Raw genomic sequence first — 27,367 nt, 5'->3', positions numbered from 1 at the left:
GCAACGTGTGTTAGGTGGAATTTGAATAAGCATGACGCAAGTTATTCAGAAAGGGCCACCTCATGAGACTTACTAGTTGGGATGCAAGTTGTGGTTTCTTTGGGTAATTAATATAGGAACTTTTTTATTTTTTTGCTAACGGTCCCCATCCACAGAGAGTCAGAGAGACGACGCATGTGGCGATATAGCAGCCTTAGCACCACAACTACGACCATGACAATGATAGAGCCGTGTCTGCTTGGCTGCCAGAGTCAGCAGATGCATGCATGTAGCCAGTTGGCATCACGTGTCTGGTATGCCATAATTAGCAAGCTCTGTGTACGTTCTTGATTTCTTTTTTCACAAGTGGGTGTACGAGTTACAAATGCTGTTTGCAATGCTCCACTCCAAGCCCAAGCACACAAGTGATAAAAATCAACTATAAGCCTGCTGCAGGCTAGCTGAAGGTCAACTGAATCTCAGAGCCTCAAAGATCAAATTACGTGTTTGATTTCCATTCCCTAATTAATCTCCTGATCGGCCGATCGACCTTCTTCGCTGCAGTAGCAGCAGACATCATCTTCCTATATTCATCTCCAAATGCGTTACCAGATACGATTGCTACAAACAACGTCACCTCCGATCCATTCCAAGAACAATTACTAGTTGTAGCATGAGATTATTGCACGTTTTACAACTTGACAGACTAAAGTGATACAACATTACAACTTGCTGTATTGTGGGTGTAATTTACTCATTTTCCAATAAAGATTCCTTCATCTAAATAATTTATTACACGCCACTAAATCTACAGAGTCCAGGCACGAGCATTTGCCACTTTCAGTTGACAAGGGTAACATCCAGATCGACTCCCACTGGTTGGAGAACATGAACATCTGAGCCGTGATATTTCTTATGGGCCACTTGGAGCAACATATGATTCCCAAACCTCCTTACTCGTGAGTTTTTTTCTATGAAATGAAAGACAATATCTCAGGCTCTCAGCAGTCAGCATTCACTCTGTCAGGCTCCTCTTGCTGGATGATCGAAGTGGTAGCCATCGATCATGGCGGCCTCACATCATCTGGAACACTGGACTTGAAACAATTTGAAAAGAGGATGACTCTAATAGTGCTACCACCTTAAACACGTATTTCGAACAAATTAAATAGAAATGCACAGCCTGACTCAGAAATTAAATAGGAATTCCATCGAGATATTAAAAGTACAAGCGAACGACAGCGCTACAAAATGGTGCCGAGACACCGGCACACGTGCACATGATGATCCAATACGATCCGTAACAACAGCTGCGACAGGATTAGCTTTTGGGCCAGCAACATACACCAATGAGGGCCGACGAAGAGGCCCGAAATCGACACAGGCCACAATGAAAGCAGCCCGGTGCAGAAGAAAAAGAGCGGCATGACGCACGGTAAAAGAAAAGAAAACAGTACAAGCTTCAATTTTCTTCTTTGTTTCCATTTCAATCTTATAATGTATTCACGTGGCATTAATCCATCACATTATATTCGTCTACCTAAAAACTTGATGTCTGGATTATCAGTTGGTTGCTGAATCCTTCGCCTAAATCTCCACTTAGCGCATGGGTGCGAGAGGAGATATCGATATCGCCTCCAGAGAGGTAATGGCATCAAGAAATATCACCGATGTTGACAACAGTGTAATGCCGGACTATAACCTCCTCAGACAGTTTTCTAGCACGCGACGTTACCACGGACCAGCAGTTAGAGTAGCGCATCTCGGAAAAGCAGCACACAAGAAGCTTCACCATTGCCGGCTGGCGGATTTCTCCCTGCACCTGCACCAGTCACTGACGAGGCTGTTGCCGTACGCGCCGCACCCGAACGGTGCGTCCACGAGGAGCGACCAAGCCGGCGGTCCACCTGAGGGCTGAGCCTCGTCGACGCCGACCAGCGAGCATGCCGCGCCCTATCCCGCCTTGCTCGAGCGGTGGCGAGGCAAGAGACAGAGGAGGATGGGAGCAACGCGAGGAGCCTCCGCCTGGTGCTGCAACGCCTGCCGCAGGGGCCACTAAATCCGGCAAGGAAGCCGCCAGATCTGACGGACGTCGGCTATCACCGGTCCTCGGGGAAGAATACTATTAGGAGGAGAGCAGAGGCCTCGCCGCCGCCGTCCTTGCATCCGAGCGGGCTTCCACTGCCTTGCTCCAGTGGCGGCGAGGGGAGGAACGGTGGAGGAAGGGGCCTCGCGGCAGCGCCGCCCGAGTTGCCCGTACGTGAGGAGGGGCGCTGGCCCCGTGAGGAGTGGCAACATATGCTTGGCGGCCTTTGGAGGTGATCGATATGTATTAATGAGTGCTCTGACATCTAGTGCTCATGATCAGAGACAGCTTGTAGAGTTTTAATCTGTTCAAAGAATGAAGCCAATGCGGAAATCCAGCAAAATATTGTAACTTAAGCTATTACTCTATCCTACGGTAGTGTGATTCTCGTGCACACACGAGCGTACCAATGCGGAAATCCAGCAAAATCTTGTAAACTTATTAAGGTATTACTCTATCCTACGCTTGTGTGATTCTCGTGCGCACACGAGCGCCAATGAGGAAATCCAGCAAAATCTTGTAAACTTAAGGTATTATTACTCTATCCTACGCTTTGTGTGACTCTCGTGCACACATGAACTCAGGACTCGGGGTACTTTTTTCTTTTGATATTACATAGTACATCTCAGACACTCAGTAGAATATTCGCTCCCACAAGAAGTCGAACCTAGAGCCTGATGTGCTATCGAGACTCTTGTAACCACTAGGCGACAAACCTTTTCGTGCCTTGGTGTACTTTATCATGGGATATGGAGCACTCTAACCCTTTGATGAAATTAAGGCAAGCTTGAGAGATTAAAAAGAGGTTTGTTCAAAATATCCATACATATATGAGGATCAATGGTGGTTACTCTTGGATGATGAGTGATTGACAACGTTATGTGGATTTGATGTATCTCTTACAATTGGCTCGTGATGTGAAGTGGCTCGTGATGTGAAGGCGTAGGATGTGACATGGTGGTCGACGGCATGAGGTGAAGGTCAAGCGAAAGGTTCACGCCGATGGACCAAGGGCGGTGAAGGGTGAGCGGGAGTAGGCTTGGACTGAGAGGCCCGAGGAGTCCAGGCGGAGTCACAGGTGGTCCACGTGGTGCACGGAAGAGCAAGAGTACATGAACGTGATAAAGACGGTGTCGGGCAAGTCGTGAATGGTCTTGTAGGCGTCGTGGCACTTGGCGGGAGGTCAGACATTTGTCGACATAGGAGACGGCAGGTTTACCGGTTTGGGCCTCAAAACCGGGCGTGGAGGTAGGTTTGCCGATTTAGGCTTCAAAATCGGGGGCGCGTTCGGTGCGGCCGGATGGCGGTCGTGGAGGAAATGTTGCGTCATCGTGAAGCTCTTTGTATTCTAAGCACTGCGCAGGACTGGCTTGGAAGCTGGACTAGGCGGCCATGGTTTGGCTTTGAGTTTGAGGGGGTACGGTATTGCAATGGCTATGGCACCTTATGCTTAGTCTAAGACTTTTGTCCTATTTATACACAAGGGGTGTGGATAGCCAGCGAGTTATTATAGATGGAATTTGATAAGCATGATGCATGTGTGTAACCTCTCATGCATCGCAGCGTAATTGTGAGTAGGGATGCAAGTTGTGGTTTCTTTGTGTAACTAGCATAGTAGCACGTGCGACACGCACGTGATTAGGCACAGGGCTAAGCTTCCTGCCGCTTCTCGATAAACTGGCTTAGAGGGATTCTATCATATTCGTCGTCGCAAGAACCCTGCGTGGCGCTCCTTCGCCTTGCGAGAAACCCCCGCGACGTCTAGGTGTTATACTAATTAGATTGACTAGGCATGAATCAGTTGGTATACCTTTGACTAACTTGAATGTACAGTGTGAGTTCTTGAGTGTGAGAGAGAGAGAGGGGAATGGTACACAGACCAGACACAGAAGAGCCGGCCTCGAGGTTGTTTGCCATGGTGGTGCAGAGGTCGGTGAGGCGGCGTCGAGGTGGTCGGCCAGAGTCGTGGACGAGGCGTGTCAGAGTGGTGGCGCAGAGGGGGCGGGGCGACGAGGTTGGCGGCACTTCCCGTCGCTTCAGCACCCGTGCTGATCGGATCTAGGGTTGTAGGTGGGTTTGGTGGACACGGCGAATCTTGGCACGCGTGCCCCCCGCCCCCTACCGTTTCTTTTATATGGCGCTGCGCGATGGGGGCCCACCAATCATGAGTTTATTGCGTGCCCCCGATCAGGGCGCGAGATTAGGGGTTGGACTAGGTCCGAGATCAAATCTAACATTGCTCCCCCTCATCTGCGGCAATTGGTTCTATCAGATCCTGAAGGATATGTTCCTCATTCTCATTTGTTGCCACAACAGAAGAACTAACAATAGACGCTTGCACTACAACATCTTGCACTGTTGGTGTAGCATCAACAGGTATAGAGAAAAAGGGTTTCTCAATCATCGGAGTAGGCACATAGGCCCACTTCTCCTCAAGATCAATTCCAAAAAAGACATATCATATTAAACATTCATTTTCACAGTCACCCCTCTCTTGAAATTTCTTAAGAAAATTTATTTTGGATCTGTCAAAATGTTCTCCTATTTAAAATAAGGGTAAAATCACCAAATTCACATAATAGTAAGGGCAAATCCGCAAGGGCAAATTGGTCTTTTCATAGCAATTTTAACACCGTTAACTCGCTTTCACGAAACAGGTGCAAACACTTCCTTCGTTTTCAAAAAGCAGGGTTAAATTCGAACAAGTCAAAAAATAAGGGTGAAATCACCATTTCACTTCAAAACAGGGGCAAGAACGTGAAAGCCCCTTATTGTTATACCACTTCCAGACAAGCAACAGGCTCAAAACTAAATTGAAAGGCTGGCAATCTACGGTGGCAAATTCATATGGAGGCAAGCATAAGGTGGTATTTCAATATTTTAGGAGCTACAAGGTGATGATTATATTATTAAAAAAAACTGAGGTTGTACCGTTGTTGATGATTAAGCATAAGGCTGGTGATAATTAAGCATTAAGGCAATTGGGTGTGTTGGTGGAGACGAATGTGCATAAGCCTCTAAGGTTGTACTAGTGATGATTAAAATAAAAAAAGGACTTTATACTGAGGAAGAATATATATAAGCATACAGCATCGAAGCGTGAACCGACCGCAACCGGCTTGGCTTGTACGGAAATTAGAGATGCGATTATCCAAAACCGTATAGGAGTAGGATCCTTACCCTTTGTGGATCGGACATCGCCAGCTTATTGACTCCCTCTATATAGTTCTCTGCAATCTGTGCAATGATCTGACTCGATCTTTTGGTCTGAACGAATCGTCGTCTGGCGTAGCAGCATCATGCCAGAATCCGGAGCGCCGCCAACGTCACGACCGCCCAAGAGGTCGCGGCCGTCGCCGGTGCTGCCTGAAGACGTGGTCGTGGAACAGATCCTGCCACGCGTCCCGGCCGCCGCCATCATCCGCTTCCGCTTGGTCTGCTGGGCGTGGCGCGCCACGCTCACCTCCGACCACTTCGCCGACGCGCACCGCGCCGTCAGAGCCGCCGGCAGCCGGCAGCCGGCAGCCGTCCGCCGGAGATCGTCTTCTTCGCGCCCTCCGCCGCTGGCTCCAGCACTACTACGGCCTTCTACTCGTCCAGGCTTAAGCTGCTAACCGCACAGCATCAGAACCCGCCGGACGAGGCGGCGGCCCGCGAGCTGCTGACGGTGGGCAACCTGCGCGCCACCGATGTCGTCCTGTCCGGCAGCAAGCCCTGCCGCGAGCTCACCCTCCTGTTCCAGCCCAGCGCGTCCGCGTACCACGTCTGCAACCTCTCCACCGGCGAGCACGTCTCCCTGCCGCCGTGCGCGCCGGCCAAGAGACAGACGGACCCTGCTAACAGCAGCCTCCACGAGCACGAGTTGTCCAGCACTGGCCTCGGCTTCGACCCGTCGGCGCGGGAGCACACGGTGGTGAGGCTCTACGAGGGCCGGGACTCGCGGCAGCGCTGCGAGGTGTACAGCCTGAGGTCCGGCGGGTGGCGCCCATGCGCCAGCCAGGCGCCGCCGCACGCGGCGAGGGGCCTTGACGGCCGGCCGCCGGTGTTCGTGGACGGGGGTTTCTACTGGCTCATGGGCGCTAGCACCAACTTCTTGGCTGGATTAGAGGCGGCGATCCACTTCGGGACGCCGGAGCCCATCCTGTCGCTCGCCGTGGGCACCACCTGGCAGTTCGAGTGGGTGCGCCCGCCAGAGAGACGGGAGCACTGCATCTCCCACCTCGCCGACCTCGACGGCTCGCTGTGCGCGGTGGTGGACAGCCGCTTCGCCGCAGAAAGGTACGACCTCTGGACCTGGACCCCGGCGGCCGGCTCGACGCCGCCGGCGTGGTCGCTGCGCTGGCGAATCAGCTTGGCGAGCCTGGCCCGGCCGGCGAGGGACGACCTGGGCCGTGGGATCCGGATGCTCCCGCTGGGTTCCTCGCCCGGCGGCGGAACCTGCTGCTCGCCACGAACCGGCACGAGGTGTTCGCGTACGACCCCGAGAGCAACAGCGCGGACAAGGTGTTCTCGGCGCGGGACTTGTTGGCGGACGACGAGGTCCCCGCTGGGGAGGCCGGGCTGCTGCTCAACATCGCTCTGCACGAGGAGAGCGTACGCCACTGCCCGGCGGCGCCGGCTGCCCGCGGGGGGCAGCTCAAGATGAAGCTAGGTCGCCGCGTGCTCGCCAAGCGAGAAGCGGGAGCTGCAATAAACCAGCACCGCGACGACTTAATAGTGGTTGTTACTTCCCGTTTAGCAGTGTCGTAGTCCCTGTCGGTACTTTCATCCGTCCGATCCTCGTGGTTTCCGCTCGGTAAAATCAGCCGGTTGCGATCAAATCTGTTCCACTCTCGGTTTCTCAGCGCCCTTGCGAAATCAACGCCGTCTCAACGCCTACCCGAGCGGAGCCTCTCTTCGGTTTCGCAGCATGCCGCCCTGAGCGCAGCCTCCCTTCCCAGACCCGGGCGAACTCCTTTCGTCGGGCGGCGCAGTGGTGGAGAAGAAATGAGATGATAGTCGGAGATGAGATCGGGGCAAAAATTAGGCACATCTTAGGACCAAATGCTACAATTTGGGCCATATTCAGAAACCTATCCACAAGTCCAGAACCTGATAAAATTATAGCTTTGTAATTTTCCGAGGAACCAGTAGAATTTGAGCTTTCTAATTTGGTAATTTATAATCTTTTCACTAAGTATTTCATGCACAACAGAGGCAGTAAATGTTTCGGCAAAAGCAGTCTGAAATGCATGTGGGCTTCAAACGGTAAAACAAGAACAGACCATCTGGATATTTAAGTGCATATCTTAAGGTTTCACAATTCAAAACTGAGATATCCGAGACAGTAGTAATGCATAATAATAACCCACACAGAAGTAGATAGGAAACCAGTTTCTACTACAAGCAAACTTTGTTGTGAACTTCCAACAGGTTTAAGCTTCTGCAGTCTCCACAGGGGCGTCGATCACAAGTCCCTTTGTTGGCTTGGCCAAGAGATCGGTGAACTCCTGGAACGGGGTCTTGGCAAACTTAGTCTCATCCCAGAACTCCGGAGTCAGGAAGCCATAGGTCTTCATCAGACAATCAAAGGTGGCCTGCAAGCAAAAACGACATACTCAGACCAATATGAATTGACATAGCATTTTTTGCGCAACCAAGTTGATTGGACTGATATAGTTTTTGTTGGGAATGAAAGATGATTTAGCTGGGATTATCCCAAAGCAACCGAATGATGCACAGTTTACAGTGGTAGAGGTTACATGGTGAAAACTATTGACCCTAGGGGACAGTAACAATTTTACGTCCAGAATTAAGACGACAGTTAGATCAAACAAAGCTAAAAGTTACCATTCAGCCTCAAACCAATATTCCACTGACTGAAAATTGACATGAATTCCAACCCAAATTGTCATGTAACTGATTGTTTTACCCACAAACTACTAGGTACCCGGGAGTGGAACAGTCAGATTTGAAGAAAAAAAATATTCCCAGCCATAAAAAAATATTAGCAATACACAGTACAAAATAAAATTTCGTCTATTCATTTCTATATCATTTTGTGAAAAATAGGCAGTCAATCATTTCTATATCATTTTGTAAAAATAGGCAGTCAACGACGTATTCCAAAACAATTTGTTTCGCTACTGATGGCCATAGCTAAAATGGTTTGACTTAGATAAACTAAACCAACTTTAGGAGACAAAGAAATCTAGAGAAGGCTAACTGCATTGAACACAATGCATATTGTCTTAAATAACACATTCTAGAGACCAACATCACAAAAAACATGACAAAAAATACTAGAGACCAACATCATGACCCAGCGTGAATGAGTAAATCTAGAGACAGGGAATTAACATACTAGACAATAACGCAACAATGCAATCCAGACAGACAGCTGAAAACTAAATTGTTGTGGTTCCACTTAGCTATTTACAACGACACTAGAACAGAAGTAACACAAGGTCTACCAAGTACAGGAATTGGACCTGAAAACAAAATTAAGACAACAATTATCATATAAAAGCTGGAACAGAGAGCTACACAGCCAACACTAACTTGACAGTCAGAATCATCAATCTTATTCAATTTTAATTTCGTACAATTATAGAGAGTAAAGCAACAGCGCTCAACAAACATAGCAACAAGCAAACATTTAATGCACAACTCAATCAGCAAGTAACAACGAGGATTAGACAAAGATCTGTATACCTTGACAAAGTTACCGAGCGTCTTGGTGGAACCGCGGGAGGAGGTGAACACGTCCTCGATGCCGGCGAACTGGAGCACCTTCTTGGGCACGCGCGCGGCGACGATCCCGGACCCCCTGGGCGCCGGCACCATGCGCACGGTGACGGAGCCGCACTTGCCGGTGACCTTGCACGGCACGGTGTGCGGCTGGCCGATCTTGTTCCCCCAGTAGCCCCTCCTGACGGGCACGACCGAGAGCTTGGCGAGGATGATGGCGCCGCGGATGGCGGTGGCCACCTCCTTGGCGCACTTGACCCCGAGCCCGACGTGGCCGTTGCCGTCGCCGACGACGACGAAGGCCTTGAAGCGCGTGCGCTGCCCGGCGCGCGTCTGCTTCTGCACCGGCGTGATCTTCATGACCTCGTCCTTGAGCCCCGGGAGGAGGGCCTCCACGATCTGGTGCTCCTTGACGGGGAGCGAGTGGAGGTAGATCTCCTCCATCTGCTTGATCCTGCCATCCTTGACAAGGCGCCCGAGCTTAGTCACGGGCACCCACTTCTCCTCCTCCTGCTGGCGCCCGCCGCGCCGGCCGCCCCTGCGCCCGCCGCGGTCGCCGCGCCCGCCGCGCCCGAACCCGCGGCCGAAGCCGCCGCGCTCGCCGCCGCGCTCGCCGCCTCTCTCGCCTCCGCGGTCCGCCATGGTTGGGTGGGATGGGGGGTGGGCTCTCGCCGGGGGGTGTCGCACCGGGTGCGATGTGCTTGGCAGCAGCGGCGGCGGCGGCGAGGGTTTGGGAGGAAAGAGGCGAGGAGGGTGGCGGCGGTTTATATACAGCGTGGCTGCGGAGAGGTTGGGATTAGGGTTTGGAGAATGGGGAGTTGGGCTGGGCCCTGGGAATGGATTAGGCTGGGCAGTTTGGTGGGCCGAAACGTATGGGCTTGGGCCCGAAGGGCCTGTGGAGTCGAGTGTTTTTTGTATTTGTTCCCAAAATTTATTTTTGGAAGTATATTTTGAACATTTTTTGGAGATGCTAATGATGTCAAGTTTAGGGCCTTGATAGAATATGATGTGCTAGCTGAATCTTCAGCACATGAACGTGAATATTCTAGGATAAAACGGGGGAACCTATTATCTAAAAGAAGGTCAGTCTATAAAAGAAAAGGATAGCATCAGAACTTGAGAAGAAAGCCCATTTGCCGTGAAGCCTTAGCAGCTAGTACATGTTTTTGTTGCAGATTTCCTTACTGGACACTGAGGCTATCCGCACTCGTGGTACTCCAAATCCACTCTCTAAATGGAATATTCTTGCCTGGTCATCGTGATTCTCTTCTCTATATCCAGTTTTGCTGCACTCATTCATTCTCATCCATTCTTTATACCAACTACCAGCTAAATGGGGCCCATAAATCAGATTTTTTTTTATCCACCACCCCTCCCTCTCTCCTCTTCTTCCCCACACGGGGCGCCCCTCTCTGCCTCTTCCTCCCTCTCTCTCCTCTTCCTCGCCGGCGCCGGCGCACTTCCTCCCTCCCTTCCTCGCCAGCGCCGGCGCCTCCCGCCCTCTCCCTCGCAGCGACAGGCAGGCGACCGCACGCGGGCGGAGCAAGCGTCGCGCGGCCGGGCGGAGCAGACAGTCAAGGGAGGGCCGCCCTTGGGAGGCCGAGCTCAGTGCCGTCTCGGGCCGCCTCCGCGCCGCCGCGGCCCTTGGCTGCAGCAGCAGCTCCGAAAGGCGCCATCCTCCTCCCTCCCTCTGCGGCGTCGCTCGTCACCCCGCCCTCCCTATCCCCGATGCGCCCCCTCACGGCCCCCGCGCGCGCCTCCGCCGCGAGCTTGGCGGATTCGAGCTCACCGACCGCGAGCTCCACCGCGCCGAGCTAGGGCGTATCTGGCCAGGGCAGGGCCGCGGTGCGCACGGCAGCAGCAGCTCCGGCGACTCCTCCTGCGGCGGTGCCCATGGCAGAGCGGTTCCGCGCGGGCCCCCGATTCAACCACGATGGCCGGCCGTAGCGACGTGGCGAGCAGGGCCGGGTGCCGACAGCACGCCACGCGGCGGCGCGGGGGCGGGCCAACGGCGACCGAGTCCCGGCGGCGTGGCGGGGCGGCCTCGGCGGGTCCATGGCGGGACGGCCTCGGCGGGTCCATGGCGGGACGGCCTCGGCGGGTCAAGGCGGCCATGGTGAGGCGGAGCGGGCCCAGCGGGGCAGCTCGGCCCCCTCCTCCAGGGCCGGGATGGGGCGCGCGGGCCATGGAGCATGCCGCCGCCCCTGGACCTTGGCGCGGCGGAGCAGGGGCCCAGCCCCCGGCGCGAGCTCGATCCGCCCATGGAGCTCGCCATGCTCCCTCCTTCTCCTTGCTCGCCGCCCATGGAGGTCGCCATGCTCGCCATCATGGCCCGGCTCGAGCTCGGCAGCGCGGCGGCCATGGCCCGGTGCCGCGGCGGCCATGGCCGAGCTCGAGCTCGGCGGCGCGGCGGCCATGGCCCGACTCGAGCTCGGCGGCCCTCAAGCTCCGACGCCGGCCAGATCCAGGAGCTCCTCCTCCTCGCTGCTCCCTCCGCCGGTGCCCCTCCTCCGAGATCTACCCCTTCCGGCAGCCAAGCTCCGCGGCGGGGGCGGCGAGCTCCTTCCTCAGCCGAGGCCCCTCCCTCTCCCTCTCCCCCCTCCTCATCAACGGTGGTTGCGATGCGTGCGGGTCGCAGGCCCCGCGCCACGTCGGTGCTTGCAGTTCCTTCTCCAAGCTCGCTGGATTTGGCGCGTGGAGCTCGATACGGAATCATACAGACCGTTTTAGAGTTCACCGCTGCGGCGTTTTTCTCTCCACATTCACTCTGTATATGGTGTTGCGGATGGCTTACAAAGCCTACTGCGGACAGCCTGAAGGCGTTGAAGAACATGGCGGCTACATGTTTCTGTTGCAGATTTCCTTGTCATTATCCTGATATGCTCCGTGCTGCGGGTGCTTCGGCGTTGATTGGCCGAAACTTGAGGATCCTTTGAACGCTGGCCAGATGATTCACCTCCTTCGACAGAGCTTCATTGCTGCTGGTGACTGGTTTTTCTGTGGTTACATCGTAAGGTGTAGTCTCATCACTAGGAGGTTTTGGTTCAGCTTCTGACAATAGAAGAGGAAAAACAGTGAATGGATCTACTGTGATGAACTTCATTGGATCAAACAATAGAGTTTCTCAGATTCTGCGCCAAGGAGGTTCCCAAAGAACTGCAGGAGTTGAGATTATTTATTGCACAACTGACAAAGTTTGATCATAAAAAAGAAAATTATATTCACTGGTCCAATCATACCCATATAATGGGGTGCATTAAGGGCAAACAAAACCATCTTATATGAAACTAATATGAAGTAAACATCTGAAATCTTCAGGAAACAAGAGCAGCATGCTCACGCAGTATCAGATCCATTTCTGAGAAATTTAACTAGCAATGAAGACAAATATTTGCCAAATGTTAGAAGAGGGAGGATAGTTTCAGTGGCACTTACCACTTTCAGAGAATAAATAGCATGTGCCAACAGTTTCTTCGTATTCTCCAATCTGTCATTAAACAAAGTCATTAGTAATAGCACACTCGGTAAGCAGGTTAGAGCATGAAGCTTAAATGTACGAATTGCAAATCTGCAGGCACTTTTTTGGGGATAATGAAGCCCAATCATTAGCACAAGGGGGAAAAAATACCAAAGCAGCCTAATGGGATACTTTGGTACTAAAAGAAGAGATCAGCATCTATGCATGTTTGGTACTAAAGGAAGCACAAACGACTTATGGGTTTCAGAAACATCATGTTTCCATCTTGTCTTGTTGAAATTTTCTAAGGCGTAAGCACTACTATGAATTTTTGGTCTTGATGAATAAGCACTCCATAGTCACACTCTAACATTTGAACACGAACAAGTAATTGATTTTGATCAGATAGACTAGCAATAAAAGCATCAAACAAGATTTTCTGAAGGTTGAAGCCAACAAATTAGGCTGTATGTTTATGAACGTGCAAATCTCTATCTACGATTTATGCACCAAACCAGAGCATTTTATAGGGCCACGTCGTCTCTTTTTCTCTCTAGTGTTGGATGAAAAACTAACGTCATCGAACGCTTCAACGTGGCTTGTACATACCGGCACTTCTAAAGCCTTCTTGAAGTCTCTTGCTTCCATCCTCTCTTCCCTTACCTGCTGCTTCTTCGCGTCCCTGCCGCCGTCGCAATCAGAGCGCTCACAAAATCTCCCGTCAAACAAAGAGGCCACCAGCGCATCCTGGATGCTCCGCCGGCCGACGGTGCCGCGACGCTCCACCTGAGCGCTCCGACGGCCGCCTGCGCTGAGCAGCTCCATCCGGTGGCACGCCTGCTCGGCCGCAATCAGTCAGGCAGGCGGAGGGGTCTGGGATGGCTGCGCCGGCCGACGGCAGCGAACTCCTTTCGCCTGGCAATGCCCTCCACTGACTGCTCCCACCGAGCGGCCTCTGATGCTGCAGCGCACTGTTCATCCTTAGTTGCTCTCTCCTCGACGAGTCAATTAGCTAGCATCGTTAATCTCGGCAGCACACAATTATTAATCATATTGGAAGTGTGAGAGGGAATAATTGATCTATTCCTCCAAACCTAGAAGGGTGGGTATATATAATACATATACATGGGCCTCTAGATAAACATCTATACACATGGGCTCAATATACACCAACACCCCCCCGCAGTCTGAACTACCGGCACAACGGTGTTCAAGACTGGACAACAAGAAAGGCAACATACACTAACACCCCCCCCCGGCAGTCTGAGCTACCGGCACAGCGGTGTTCAAGACTGGACAACAAGAAAGCCAACACCCCTCCGCAGTCTGAACAACCGGCGCAGCGGTGTTCAAAACTGGACAAGAAGAGAGTACAAAGGGCTAATACTCCCCCGCAACTACAACTAGCCACCGGCTACGTTGAGGCTGGAGCGAAACTCCGAGAAGGTCGAGGAGGACAGCCCCTTGGTGAAGATGTCAGCAAACTGGGAGGTAGTCGGGACATGGAGTACCCGAACATCGCCGACGGCGACTCTGTCGCGCATGAAGTGCAGGTCAATCTCCACATGTTTCGTCCACTGATACTGGACGGGGTTGGTGGAGAGATACACGGCGCTGACGTTGCCGCAGTAGACGAGCGTGCTCTTGGCGAGCGGGCTGTGGAGCTCCGCCAAGAGCTGTCGTAGCCAGGACGCCTCCGCCACGCCGTTAGCAACAGCACGGCACTCCGCCTCAGCACTAGAGCGGGAGACAACCGGCTGCCGCTTGGACGACCAGGAGACCAGGTTTCCGTCCAGGAAGACGGCGTAGCCGAAAGTGGAGCGACTTGTGTCCGGGCAGCCAGCCCAGTCAGCGTCGGTGTAGTCCACCAGCTCAGCAGAGGACGAGCGGTGAAGCTCCAGGCCGAGGTCCACTGTGCCACGGATGTAGCAGAGGAGACCCTTCAGCGCAGCAAGGTGTGACTCCCGGGGATCATGCATATGGAGACAGACCTGCTGGACAGCGCAGGTGAGGTCCGGCCTGGTGAAAGTGAGGTACTGCAAGGCTCCAGTAAGACTCCGGTAGGCAGTAGGATCAGCCACCGGATCACCCAGATCAGCAGACAGCTTCGCCTGACTGTCGACAGGAGTGGAGCAGGGCTTGCAATCAGTCATCCCAGCCCGCTCCAGGATATCAAGTGCGTACTGCCGCTGGTGAAGGAGAAGACCAGACGGGTGAGGCTCAACAGTGACGCCCAAGAAGTGGTGGAACTGACCAAGATCCTTCATAGCGAACTCCTGCTGCAGAGAGGAGATTACACTCTGAAGCAACTGCTGACTGGAGGCTGTGAGCACAATGTCATCGACATAGAGCAGCAGATATGCAGCCTCATCCCCACAGCATTAGACGAAGAGAGACATGTTAGACTCGGGCTGACGGCCAGGTGTGGACTATAATGAGACCTTCAGTCCAGTGGTGAAGCCCGCTACAGTGCGTACCGCTACAGTGTGAAGACCGTAGCGGGCTTCACCACCAGACGTGGGACCCCCGGAGAACCCAGCGAGCCTTGTAGCGCTCCAATGTACCGTCAGCCCGACGCTTATGCGTCCAGATCCACTTGACAGTCACCACATTGCAACCAGACGGACGCGGCACGAGGTCCCACGTCTGGTTGGCGAGGAGAGCCACGTACTCCTCTTCCATCGCGCGACGCCAGTGAGGATCCGTCATGGCGTCGCGGACAGAGGAGAGTACCGGAGAGACCCGCGGCTCTCCCTCGGTGGCGGAGAGAGTCGTGGCCTGAGACGCCATCCGCCGAGTCACCATGGGATGGATATGCCGATGATCCTGATGGATGACTGGCGGGTGGTACACCGCTGGCTCGGCTCGAGAGGGAGCCGGAGGAGGCGGCGTCGGCGACGGCTCCAGTGTAGGCGTCGCAGGAGCCTCCGGAGCAGGAGGCGAATCCGTTGTCGGCGCCGAACGACGCCGGTACACCTGCACCGGCTGAGCGTACCGCTGCGGCGCCGGTGTCGGCGCCGACCGGCGTCAGTACACCTGCACCTGCTGAGCGTACCCGCGCAGGTGCAGGGTAAGGCACAAGGGCCGCGCGTGGCGCAGCGGGAGACACCGGGTCTGCGCGTGGCACGACCGGAGGTCCAGGGGCAGCGCGTGGCGCGACCGCGGGCACTAGGGCCGCGCTCGGCGCAGCAGGGATCACCGGAAGCGGTGCCGGTGCGCCGGGAAAACTTGCAGGGAAATGACAAACAGGTAACGGTGGCTGGACCAACGGGTCAGTCGGAAACAGAGACTCCAGCTCGGGGTCAGGAGAAGGAGTGGAGGAGGTGGAGTAGGGGAAATCCGACTCGTCAAAGACGACGTGTCGGGAGATCAGGATGCGGCGAGAGGTGAGGTCAAAGCATCGATAGCTCTTGTGGTCAGGGGAGTACCCAAGGAACACACAACTAGTCGAGCGGGGCGCCAGCTTGTGAGAAGCGGTGGCGGAGGTGTTAGGGTAACACGCACACCCGAAGACCCGAAGGTGGTCGTAGCGAGGAGGGGTACTGAAGAGAGCGTGGTGTGGAGTGGGAGCAGAAGAAGCAGTGGACGGAAGACGGTTGAGCAGGTAGGTGGCGGTGTGGAGGCTCTCAGCCCAAAAGCGCGGGGGCACAGAGGCCTGGATCAGAAGGGTGCGCACGATGTCGTTCGTCGTGCGAATCATCCGCTCAGCCTTGCCGTTCTGGGGAGAGGTATACGGACAAGACATACGTAGCTGGACACCCCGAGAGAGGAAGAAGGAACAGGATGTGGTGTTATCGAACTCCCGCCCGTTGTCGCACTGGACGGCCTTAACGATGAGGCCGAACTGAGTGGACACCCAGGCAAAGAAGTAGAGGAGGGTGGGAAAAGTCTCAGACTTGGCGCGCAAGGGGAAAGTCCAAGAGTAATGCGAGAAATCGTCCACCACGACCAGATAATATTTATAACTAGACATGCTGAGTACAAGAGATGTCCACAGGTCACAGTGAATCAGATCAAAAGCATGCGCAGCATGCGAAGAAGAAGAAAATGGAAGTCTAACATGACAACCTAACTGGCACGCATGACAGAGGTGCTCAGCAGGAGCCTTGTACATGGAACATCGGTACTACGGCTGATCTGAGCCAAAACGTCACGGCCGAGGTGACCAAGCCGGCGGTGCCAGGTGGTGGAGGAAGGCATCACGGCAAAAGCAGTAGACGAAGAAGCCGAAGGCGAGGCAGCGGAAGCAGGAAGCCGAAGAGTGTAAAGGGGCCCCGGGCTGTCACATCGGAGGAACGAACGCCGGGAAGCCGAATCCTTCGCAGTAAGACCAAAGGAGTCAAATTCGATAGAACAGGAGTTGTCAGCAGTAAACTGGCGAATAGAAAGAAGGTTGTGAACCATTTGGGGAGCGACAAGAACATTAGGAAGACGAGGAGCAGAACCCACGGCGGTGACAGGAAGGTAAGACCCATCACCAACGATGATAGAAGAAGGACAAGAAGGATGTGGGGATCGGACAGAAGAGAGGATACCAGCATCAGGAGTGGTGTGGAACGAGGCACCCGAGTCAGCGATCCACTCGATGCTGACCGGCGGCGTCAGTCCCATGGTGCTGAAGGACTGCGCCAGAGCGGCCTGGTCCCACCCCCAGGCCAGGTCGGCTGCTGGCTGGACTGAGCGGGCGGGGTCCAGGACGACGCGAAGAGGAGAGCGGCACCAGTGAACATGGCCGCCGACTGGAGCCGAGGACGAGGCCCCCCTTCCGGACCCTAGAACGGCCACATCGAGATGCGCCCTGGCCATAGATTGCTGAAGGATGGCAAGGGCGTACCTCCAGGGGCAGGGGCAGGAGCCGGAGCCAGCGTGCCCCGACAGCCCCCACCGGTACCGGTACCCCCAGAAGCAGGGCCACCGGTGCCACCACCACCACCTCGTCCCCCCGGCCGGCGACGTCCACGTCCCCCCCTCCTCCGGTCTGCCCGGCGGGAGCAGCACCAAGGAGGGAGGTGGCAGGAGCAGCGGAGGAGGACGGTGGAGCAGCAACGAGCGCGGCTGGGGTGGGCGAGGACGATCCAGGCGCGAGACCCCTGGTGATCTCCTCGAGGGCGAGGTCGTCCCGGACCTGCAGGAAGGTGGAGAAGGGCCTCTGGCGGGCGATCCAGCTCTTCAGGTGGTTGTAGGTGCTGCTTAAGCCCCGCAGGACATTGAGCACCAAGACCCGATCGGACACCGGATCCCCGAGGTCGTGAAGAGCATCTGCCATGCTCTTCATCTGCCGGCAGTACTCACCGACGGAGAGGTCCACCTGCACGAAGGTGCGGAAGGTGGCGTCGAGCTAGAGGGCGTGGTACTCGGCGTTGCCAAGGAACTGCCCCTCGAGCGCCACCCAGGCCCGCCGCGTGGTGCCTCCGTGGGTCCTGACGAGGTCCTGAAGATCTAGGGAGATGGTCCCGAAGATCCAGGACATGGCGACGCTGTCGAGGCGCAGCCACGCCACGCCACGTCCCGCGCCTCGATCGGCGAGTCGACGAGGACGTGGTCGTCGAGAGCGTAGCGGCGGAGGGTGAGGAGGACCTGGTCCCGCCAGCGGCCGTAGGAGGAGGATGCAGGGTCGAGGAGGACGGAGACCAGGGCCCTGATGTTTTGGACGCCAACGGCTTGGAGGTGAAGCTGGGCGACCATGGGGTCGGCCGGGTCGTACCGGGCTCCAGATCCAGCGGGCTGGGCCTGGTGGGAGGAAGAGGCGCCGTGCTCGGGGTCGACGGGCAGCTGGCCGGAGACACGGAGGAAGTGCTCCGCCTCAGCGACCCGGAGAGCGAGGGCGTCGGCCGTGGCGCGCTCGCACTCCCAAGTGATGGCAGCCACGCGGACCCACTCCTGGGCCGCCGAAGCCTCCGACTTGGCGGCGAGGAGGGCCGCGGCGAGAGCGGCGTCGGCCTGCTGTCCACGGAAGGCGGAGGCGGAGAGTGGCGCATCCCCGGGAGGCATCCCGAGCTCGGGCCACATGGGATCGGCGGCGGCGGCGGGCTGCTTGCCGGCAGTGACCGCGGCGCGGTGGGCAACAGCAGCGGCGGTGGCGGCGTCTGCCGCGGGCACCAGAGGCAGCACCGGGCCCGCGCCCGCACCAGGGACGGCCTGGGCGGCGGCGGCAGGCCCGATCTGAGCCGCGGCGGCGGCAGTCCCGGTGGGCCCACCCGTGCCCGCGCCCGCGCCAGGGACGGCTTGGGCGGCGGCAGTCCCGGCTTGCCCACCCGCGCCCGCGCCCGCGCCAAGGACGGCCTGGGCGGCGGCGGTAGGCCTGATCTGAGCAGCGGTAGCGGGCCCGATCTGGGCGGCGGCGGCAGCAGGCCCGGCCTAGGCGGCGGCAGCCCCGCCCGCACCTGCGCCCGCGCCAGGGCCAGCCTGGGCGCCCAGTACGGCGGCAGCAGGGCGGCCCCAGGCGGAGGCGGCAGCCGGAGTAGAGGATGGGGCGCCGGCCCACGCGGCGCGCAGAGCAGAAAAAGGGAGGGGAGGGAAGGAGGAGAGGGGAAGGGAGAAGGAGGATGCCGGCGGCGCCTGCTGCTGGCGGCTGGGAGGGAGGAAAAAAACTAGGCTAATGATACCATGTGAGAGGGAATAATTGATCTATTCCTCCAACCCTAGAAGGGTGGGTATATATAATACCTATACATGGGCCTCTAGATGTGCCTCTATACACATGGCTCAATATACACCAACAGGAAGACCAAACAATATCTTATCATTGATGCATTTATCTGTATTCTCATTTCAGTTTCACTTAACTTACGTATATAAACCTGATTTGTATCATTGCACATCGAAGGAAAATTTCTCCGATTATAGCCTAAGAATACTAAATACTTAGATATGGAGTTTGCTAATGTTCTAACAGGCTGATCAGAAAAACAGAGAAAAAAAACATGGGTTAATTTTCTGGCTTTGTATTTGATCCCACAACTATGATTACTAATGAGTGCCCACCAGTCAGATTTCTATATGTGGTGCCATGCAATTCCCATGGCTTCAATTTCAGTACTTATTCCAACAAATCTTTCGACAGCCCTGAACATATGTAGGAACCATACAACAGTATACATGTTGAAATGACAACTTACAAGATACCTATCTTTTGGGAAGAATGATTAATGTTTGTAAGTGGCATTTAAGTACCTACTGACTTGCTTTTGTTTTGCTGATCAACCACCTAATTGAAGATCAAAGCTGCCAGACACTTGGAGGCGTTCTCTATTCGGTTAATTGCTCTTGCAACCTGGAAGCAAGCAATTTATTTACGCAATACGAGTATGTTTTTAGCTTCAGCTGCAAGAGAGTATCCTTCCTAGAATATCTCTATGAAAGGGGCTAAGTGTTGTCGTCCCCCATTTGCTTGCAAGCTCACAGCTGGTTGATGCTGTCTGCATGTAGATAGCATAAGTGCAGTTTCTCTCTGATGTTGTATATGCTGACGAACTAGCCAGCACTGTAGGACAAATAGATAGTATGTTAAACATACTGGCAATTGTGGATCATTACGACAGTCGACAGTGTGGGACAGATAGCTGGTAAATCCTTTTAGATGCTCGTAGTGTTCTTTTATAACTCACACCATTTATAATGATTTACTAAAAAGGGAAATTAGTCCACATGCACGAGATCTCAAAACCAGCGGATAAGAAGCTGAAGCACCCATCCTAACCTATAACTACCTCGCTTCACCAGACGAGATAGGAAAAAAGTGAGGGCCATCTACACATAAGCAGACCACACACTGGCCATGCGCGGTAACGCCGCGACCATTTCTAGTAACTACTAACACCGCCTACAATCCATATTGCGCAATATGGATGAGTACAGACTGTAAAAAAAGGCCTCATTCATCAAAGTAGCAGTTACTCCTACAAGAGCACAACATGACTCACCATCTTGAGACCATCACCTACTGTCAGGGTGGGAGTCAGTGTATCCAGACCCTGAAAAACATGATTACACAGAACTTAGTAACCTAAAGTAAAGGTGATAAACAAAAAAAAATCCATAGATATGAGCCAAGATATCAATGACCGAGAACTACACAAGCTATTTGCGTAAAGTTTTAGATTCAGCGAAGAATCAACTTACAGAGAGTGCAAACGGAGCACCTGGCAATATGTCTGAATAAAGACAGTGATCCAACTCTAGCAAGACATACTCTTCTTCTTCTTCTTCTTCCGCCTCCTGTTCCTCTTCAATCTGCTTACCTTTATCATGTGTTTCTGACATCCCCAATCAGACCACCAACACAACTGTTCGGCTCTATTGATCAGGGAGGACACTAGACCGAGCGAGGTGAGTAGATGGATTCGACGAACGGGGCACGGGGCAATAGCGGACGGTGCGCCTCTCCTGCCCGCGGGCTGCGGCGGCTGGCCGGGATCGTGGAGGTGCCTAGGTTTCGGGAATAGTGGGAGATTGGCTCTCCATGCGGCTTGGGCAGCAGGCAGGTGCGCGCGCGCGCGGATGCCGGCGTGGAACCGCCGCGGACGGCGTGGCTAGGTTCGGCAGGCAAGTATTCCGATGACGTCGCCGGCGACCCGTGACCGTGAGGCAGTAGCTGCTGGTAAAGCGCCCCGCGGCGGCGGGCGGCGGCGGCCGGCGGGGAACTGGCAAGTGGGATTATGGGCTGGGCTGGGCTACGAGGTGGGCCGTTTATTTCATTACTGGGCTGGCGGTATCTCTGTTGAGCAAAGGCCCCGGCATGAGCGGTTTTTTATTTTTTTTATTTTTTAAAAACGTTTTTTACAAAAATATATTTTAATGTTCAATTTAAATTTCGTTCATTGTATCAAATTGGTCAGCCTTTTTAGAATTCGCTCAGCTTTTATATTTGGGGGGGCGCCTGCCGCCCCCCTGCCGAGAGGCAGGCTGGCTGCGGTAGGGGTACAAAACTGTAAAATGTGAAACCGAAAATATATTTCTATAAAAAAATGTTTTTAAAAAATATAAAAATAAAAAAGCCGCCCGGCATGACACCAACATCCTCTAAACTCTAGGTTCCCGCCGCAACATAAACGTTGTTCCGTGCAACATCCATTGTGAAATATGTAGAATCAATTGTTGCAACATTTATACTTAACTATTACAACATATATTGAAGCGTCCTATTTTTTTAAAAAAATCCAAATGTCTGTACTGTAGCATTACCGAAAATAGGCATGACACCAACAATTTCTGTGTCCCCTGCCCAAGTCAGCCAAGAACAAAGTGGCACTTTATATTTGGACAGCAGGTCCATCAAAAGCCCACCTCTCCTACATTATACCTCTCTAAAAAGTGAAAATAAAGTGAAAATTGGAATGCCATCTCTATACAATTACAAAGAGAGCTAAAAATGTAATAGGGTAAACTGAGTAACTGACTACAGGATCTTTTTGTGGGTTATTATATCGGACCAAATTAAAGATCACATTTGTTGCCAATATGAACGATGTGACGGGTACGAGTGAGAGCGATGAAAGCGTCCAACTGAATTGCCCCCTTCGTCCAGCTTTCGCTTTCCTTGGGAATTCCCGGCGTGGGCTAACTGTCTGCTACAAAATGTTGCGGAGGGACCTGACGAATGCTAGCTGAACTGGTTGCAACGCGCAACGAACCCTGCAGGGTCATCAATAATGTGCTATTACCCCCTCAAAAAATCAATAATGTGCTATTAGCTCGGATGAGCTCTATGGTGAAGCGAGATCTCGTTTCTATAAGGAAATTTCTTTTTTTTTTGCGAAAGGAGGGATAGTATTAAAGATCAAGCGCAGTACAACCCCAAATTACAAAGAAGCCCCTGAGAAAATAGAAAATTACAATCAAGCCCTCAAGGGTCATCTTCCTCGGTGGACACCGACGACCGCCGGCGCCGCCAAGCCTGGGGAATCTCATCTTGCCGCCGAGGAGCTCTAACACATGGTCACGCTGCATAAGCCAACGCCACGGAGCACTCTCCCTGATGCATCGTCGTCCACTGGGGCACATCAGCAGCAACCTCGCCGGAGAAGAGAAGACACCGCCAGCAACACCACCTTCCTCTAATCTTCTTGCCCACGAACCCATCGCCGGAGCCACCCAGACAGATGGCCCGGAACAAAAATCCCAAGGGGACGCGCAGATCATCCTCCCTTTCACCAAAAAGGAAGAGATCACAAACCTCACAGGCCGGCCGGAGCAGGTAGTCCTCACCGGATCCGCCTTGAAGGAGCCGAACCTCCTCCCCACCGATGACACGAGCATCACCAACAGCCAGGAGATCGACGCCCACCGCAGCCCATCGCTGGGAGCAACGCAGACCGTGGCGCCGCCGCCTCGATGCCGTCGCTTAGTCGAAGATGGAGCAGGGGGGAAGGAAGGCCCGGGATGTCGACACATCGCCCAAGGCCACTTTATTCTCCATGGTCCGCTGCCGCAGAGAAGGACACCGGATTTGCCGCCGCCGCCGGCAGCACCGCTAGCCCCTCCAACTCCGGCAGCCACCCAGAGCAGCAAAAGACGCGGCGCACATCACACCCGCGCCACGAGACCTAACCCTAGCTACTAGAACCTAGAAAACAAGGAAGGAAAGCGAATCCCGCCGCCGATTCGGTCGATCCCCCTCCTCCTCCGGCGCCGGCGAGGCTCCGGAGGCGAGGAGGACGACGAATCGGCGGGGGAAAGAGAGTCGCCCTTGTTTCGCCGCTCTGGACTGTAGCAAGGGGAAAAGTTCAACTCAATTAAATTTCTTCTGTTTTATTTGTTCTCTGCTACTTGTTTTCTTCTGACCTTTACTTCGGCAAGAAGAATGAAGAACATGAGCTTATAAGAGAAATTTGGAGTACAAGGGCCAAATCAAAAATATGAAAAAGAAAAGGCTGCACCCAAGGAAGAGGTTGAAGCTAGCACCCAAAGTGCTGAGTCAGCAGTCAGGAGTTCAGGACAACACACACAAAAAAACACTGCTTCTGTATAAATTTGTGTTTGCGCACAAAGACAGAGTAGTTCATGACAATATTCTTTCTGAATTTGGTCATACAAATACAAATATTCCCTGCTCTTCAGAGGACAAAGCAGGTTCCCAGTTTCCAGGGACCACAAACTTCGGAATCTAGCATCGGTCGAGATGCAAATTTAAACGGAACAGCACACGCAATTAAGGAATTGCATTAGTATTCCCAGTACGATGACAACCCAGCATCAAATTCCCAAGGTTCAACACCAGATCATGGGGGCCACAGTACGAAAAGCATATAGAACCAACTGTTGCTCTGCATGGCATGAAGATCAGTAAAAAAAAAGTAGGCTTCTTTTTTTATCTGATATTACGTGCATGCTGATTTTGTGTGTGAAAAATAAAAAGGGGACCGAGCGGTAGCTCGGGTGGTGTGCACTCCAGGTGTGGAGGCCACTTATCCTGCATTCTAGCGTCGCTCGACGCAGGATTTTTCCACCGGGTGCTGAGGCGTGGGTGTGTGCGTGTCTCGGTGTGGTGTGTTTCGAGATTACTTGGATAATTCCGTCTGTGTTGAGTCCGGTCAGCGTGGTGACTCCTCGGTGCTCTGGATGATTTCAAAAAAAAAAACAAAAGGGTAATTGGGTGTATATGGGATGCCATGTTCATAGACAAAAAGTTGGGTGTTACATATTTTTTATTGACAAATTATATGATAGAGACGGCACCTGGACTCCTATTCAGAGAGACTACTCCCTGATGATCCAGGTATCACTGCCTCACTGGTGCCATGTGAACTGAATAGTGAATAGTAGAGTCCTCTGATCCTCTCCTCATGCACACTGACAAGCACCAAATTATCTGTGTGCACCCCCCATGCAATGGCAACTTGTCAAGTGCAATGAACTCAAACATATGCTTTTTATGGCAAAAGTGGTTTCATGGCGTTGTCAAATGTTGCTGACATTTGCTCGGCGGCACCACAAAACAGAGCTGCGATAAGAAGACATTCAAAATCTGTAATGTGTAAGTTCAAATTATGTTAGGAAAAAAAAGAAAATAAAAAAATTCATGCGACAAAGGCATCTATTTGTGTCCCTTTTCTTCTACCGCTTAATTTGTAATAAATTACCTTTTCTTAAGTTGTTAGCTACCAGTATATTTCAGTTTTAGCTTTAATTTTATACATGACTAGAGAAATTTACAAAGCACAATAGGATTTCTTAGAAATTTCCATGTTAATTTAGTATCAACTAAAAGTATATTGAAATTGTTGTACCTAAAATATTGATTACACTTGATCACTTTTTTTCCTTTTTATATATATTTCTTCCCAACTTCATCTTGAAGGAAGAACGAGATGCGTCGATACGTCCAAAATGTTGGTCATTTCCCACAACACATGGAACAGATTAAATAAATAATAGGATATTATTTGAATGTATGCTCTACAGACAGGACATCCCATGAGGCCATGAATGCCCAAATTGCCCATCCTGTTCATATTCCAGTAACAATGTCACTCTAACTCTGAAATCCAGAGAAAGCTAGTAAGAGGCTACAAACAGAGCATTTTGAATTCAAATATATTCTTGTTGCTTTAATATTCTGAAAATGAGAAAAGCTCTTAACAATATCCAAAATTGGATCAAGAAAATATGCAAATGTTTACAAGTGGCAACTCAAGTGAAATTAGCATAAAAAGGTCACTTTACTATGTTTCAAGTAAAAGGGCGTGCAAGGAGAGAAGTTCTGGTTCTTTTTACCAAAGATAAGTGCTACACCCGCACACATTCTCTCTCCTTCATGAGGTATATGATATTATTTTAATACGATGTTTGCGCTATGGCAAATAGGAATAGTTTAAGAGCTAGTTTCCCTAGACGAATCAATAAAGTGTCCTGCAAAAATAATGCTATACATAGGGGTGTCCTATGGCAAAGATTTTTTTACATTTATTTCATTTATGATTGTACCTCAAAGTTTGACTACACCTGACATGCAAAAGTTTGATATAAACAATGGTGATGTACAATGAGTGTTCTAGTGCACTAAACTTCAACTTCCAAACTCAAAATACGGCGCAGCGGTAGCTCCCGCTGATGGGAGCGTACCGGCGCGGGTTCGAGCCCCCGTCCGCACCTGGGTATCGAGGCTGGGTGCGTGTGTGCTGGGTATGTGTGGTGGTGTGCGTTCTCGGTACGCCGCGTTCCAAAATTACTCCCGAAATTACTCGAGCAGCTTCGTCTGTGTTGAATCCGGTGAGTGTGGCCGTCCAGAAATCTTACATGACTCTCCCCAGTGCTCCGGTTAGTGTGGGCGCCCAGAAATCTTACATGACTCTCCCCAGTGCTCTACTCGGGTAGTTTCGTCTGTGTTGAATCTGGTCAGTGTGGGCGCCTAGAAATCTTATATGACTCTCTCCTGGGTGCTTTAAAAAACTCAAAATACGTTAGATAAACAGAAGGTCATTGCATTTTACGTCTATTCCTTTTTTTATTGTCAAGAGGTTTCCTTTTCATAGTATATTCTAATATACTGCAATTAAAATTTGTTTACATACTTATAGTTATCTATAATCATAGTAGGGTTTAGTTACAAAGTTCTCCTGTTAATCATCAAAACAAAGCACACATGATTCATGATTGTACCTCAAACTTGCAGACTGCACTTTATCTATGTCCTCATGATAGCCTGCCTAACTATGTTCCACAAAAAGAAAAAGCGCAAACAAAATTTCTCCCCATTTCCTGAGATCAATCAAAAGAGGTAATCATATGCTTAGCCCCCCATTCTCCTAGTCTCAGCGAAAGATCATTGCAAGCAATGATGGGCCCAGTTTGGTTTCCTGCGCTAGGGAGTGCTAGGAAACTTTGACCGCTAATTACGGTGTTAAATAAAGTCAGTTTACAAAACCAACTCTACAACCCTTGCGCTAGGAATCCTGAAGAATCTAATAAGGCCTTTGACCGCGTGATTAGAGGATGGTTACTGTTGCATCACTGTAGCCAATTATCAATTAATTACTGTCATTAAATTCGTCGTGAAAAGTTATACTCACTCCTAAAAAAGTTTTGCAAATAGACTTCATTTAGCACTCTATGCATGCAAGATTCTTTTTTCGATTTGTGTGCGCTAGGAAGTCTAGCGTGAACCAAATAGGGCCATGGTCAGTGTGGATGCATTCCATTTCACAAGAGATGATTTCTCACCTCACAGACAGAACAGAACAGAACAGAACAGATTCAGCTGCACACAAGATGGCCCAGAAAAGGGAGCCGTGCCGAAAGGAGGGCACAGAATGGAAATCCGGAATCATGGCCTCCGAGGACGTAGATGCCAATCAGCCAATGAGAGAAACAGCAGAAAGAGTAGGCAAGCATGATATCATCAGCATCATGCCAGGAATTAGTAAGGACAGTCTCAATCCTCCAAACTCAGTTAATTTTTATAGCATTAAATACATTGCCATATAAGCAAAAAGTTGAGGTAGCAAGAATATTAATGAGAGAAGAAAAAAGATGAAGAAACTAGATCTCATGCAAAAAATCATGTCTACACGAAAACCAAGACAAAAGAAACTAAGATTAGAAGGAGAAAAGAGATGAAGAGATATAATTTGATAGCAATTTCTTTTGAAGAAACCATCTATTAGGAATGTAGTTTCCAAGAGTAGTGTTTATATGACATGGCAAATATAGAAACCACTAGTAGTGTTTTGGGTTGGGATTGCCCTGACAAGGGTCGTGTTTGGTTAGCTGTCACGTCAACTTTACACAAAAAGACGAATGCATGCATGGAGTACTAAATGAAGTCTATTTGCAAAACATTTTTAGGAATGTGTGTAACTTTTCGAGACGAATCTAATGAAGGTAATAAAATATTAATTTGCTACATTGATACTACAGTAATCATCCTCTAATCACGCGGTCAAAAGCCTCATTAGATTCGTCTCGCGATTTATATCAAAAAATTTCCACACCAAACAGACACGGTAATTAGACTTCATTTAATACTCTAATTAGTGGTCAAAGAGTCAAAAAAAATTCTATGAAAATTTTTCCACACCAAACTAGACACGGCCAGGCCTTTGGTCGCTACAAAAGGGCGTGCAAGGTGGGCCCTTTGTGTCAGTAGCTTAAGACAGCCGTACGTGTAGATTGGAGTA

At 51.9% G+C, this 27,367-nt stretch overlaps 1 protein-coding gene and 1 pseudogene across 1 annotated transcript; both read right to left on the bottom strand.

Annotated features, from left to right (window-relative positions):
* Window positions 1-7,313: 7,313 nt before the first annotated feature.
* On the bottom strand, window positions 7,314-9,527 carry LOC120665828 (40S ribosomal protein S2-3-like). The gene is made up of 2 exons (XM_039945512.1): window positions 8,759-9,527; window positions 7,314-7,641 (listed from the first exon to the last, which is right to left on the bottom strand). The coding sequence occupies exons 1-2, from the start codon at window positions 9,434-9,436 to the stop codon at window positions 7,480-7,482; spliced, it is 840 nt and encodes a 279-aa protein (XP_039801446.1). The 5' UTR covers window positions 9,437-9,527; the 3' UTR covers window positions 7,314-7,479.
* Window positions 9,528-11,497: 1,970 nt separating this feature from the next.
* Window positions 11,498-20,900, bottom strand: LOC120665817 (annotated as a pseudogene).
* Window positions 20,901-27,367: the final 6,467 nt, after the last annotated feature.

Source organism: Panicum virgatum, chromosome 2K, assembly GCF_016808335.1.
Source record: "Panicum virgatum strain AP13 chromosome 2K, P.virgatum_v5, whole genome shotgun sequence".
NCBI classification, from domain to species: domain Eukaryota; kingdom Viridiplantae; phylum Streptophyta; class Magnoliopsida; order Poales; family Poaceae; genus Panicum; species Panicum virgatum.
The sequence above is the reverse complement of the archived record's forward strand: the minus strand, read 5'-3'. Positions and strand labels throughout refer to the sequence as shown.

Bases quoted from the DNA above. Each gene is read 5' to 3' on its own strand.
- LOC120665828 (XM_039945512.1), bottom strand. From the start codon at position 9,436: ATGGCGGACCGCGGAGGCGAGAGAGGCGGCGAGCGCGGCGGCGAGCGC. The intron at 7,642-8,758 runs GTATACAGATCT...TTTTGCTTGCAG, and splicing joins CGCTCGGTAACTTTGTCAAG to GCCACCTTTGATTGTCTGAT.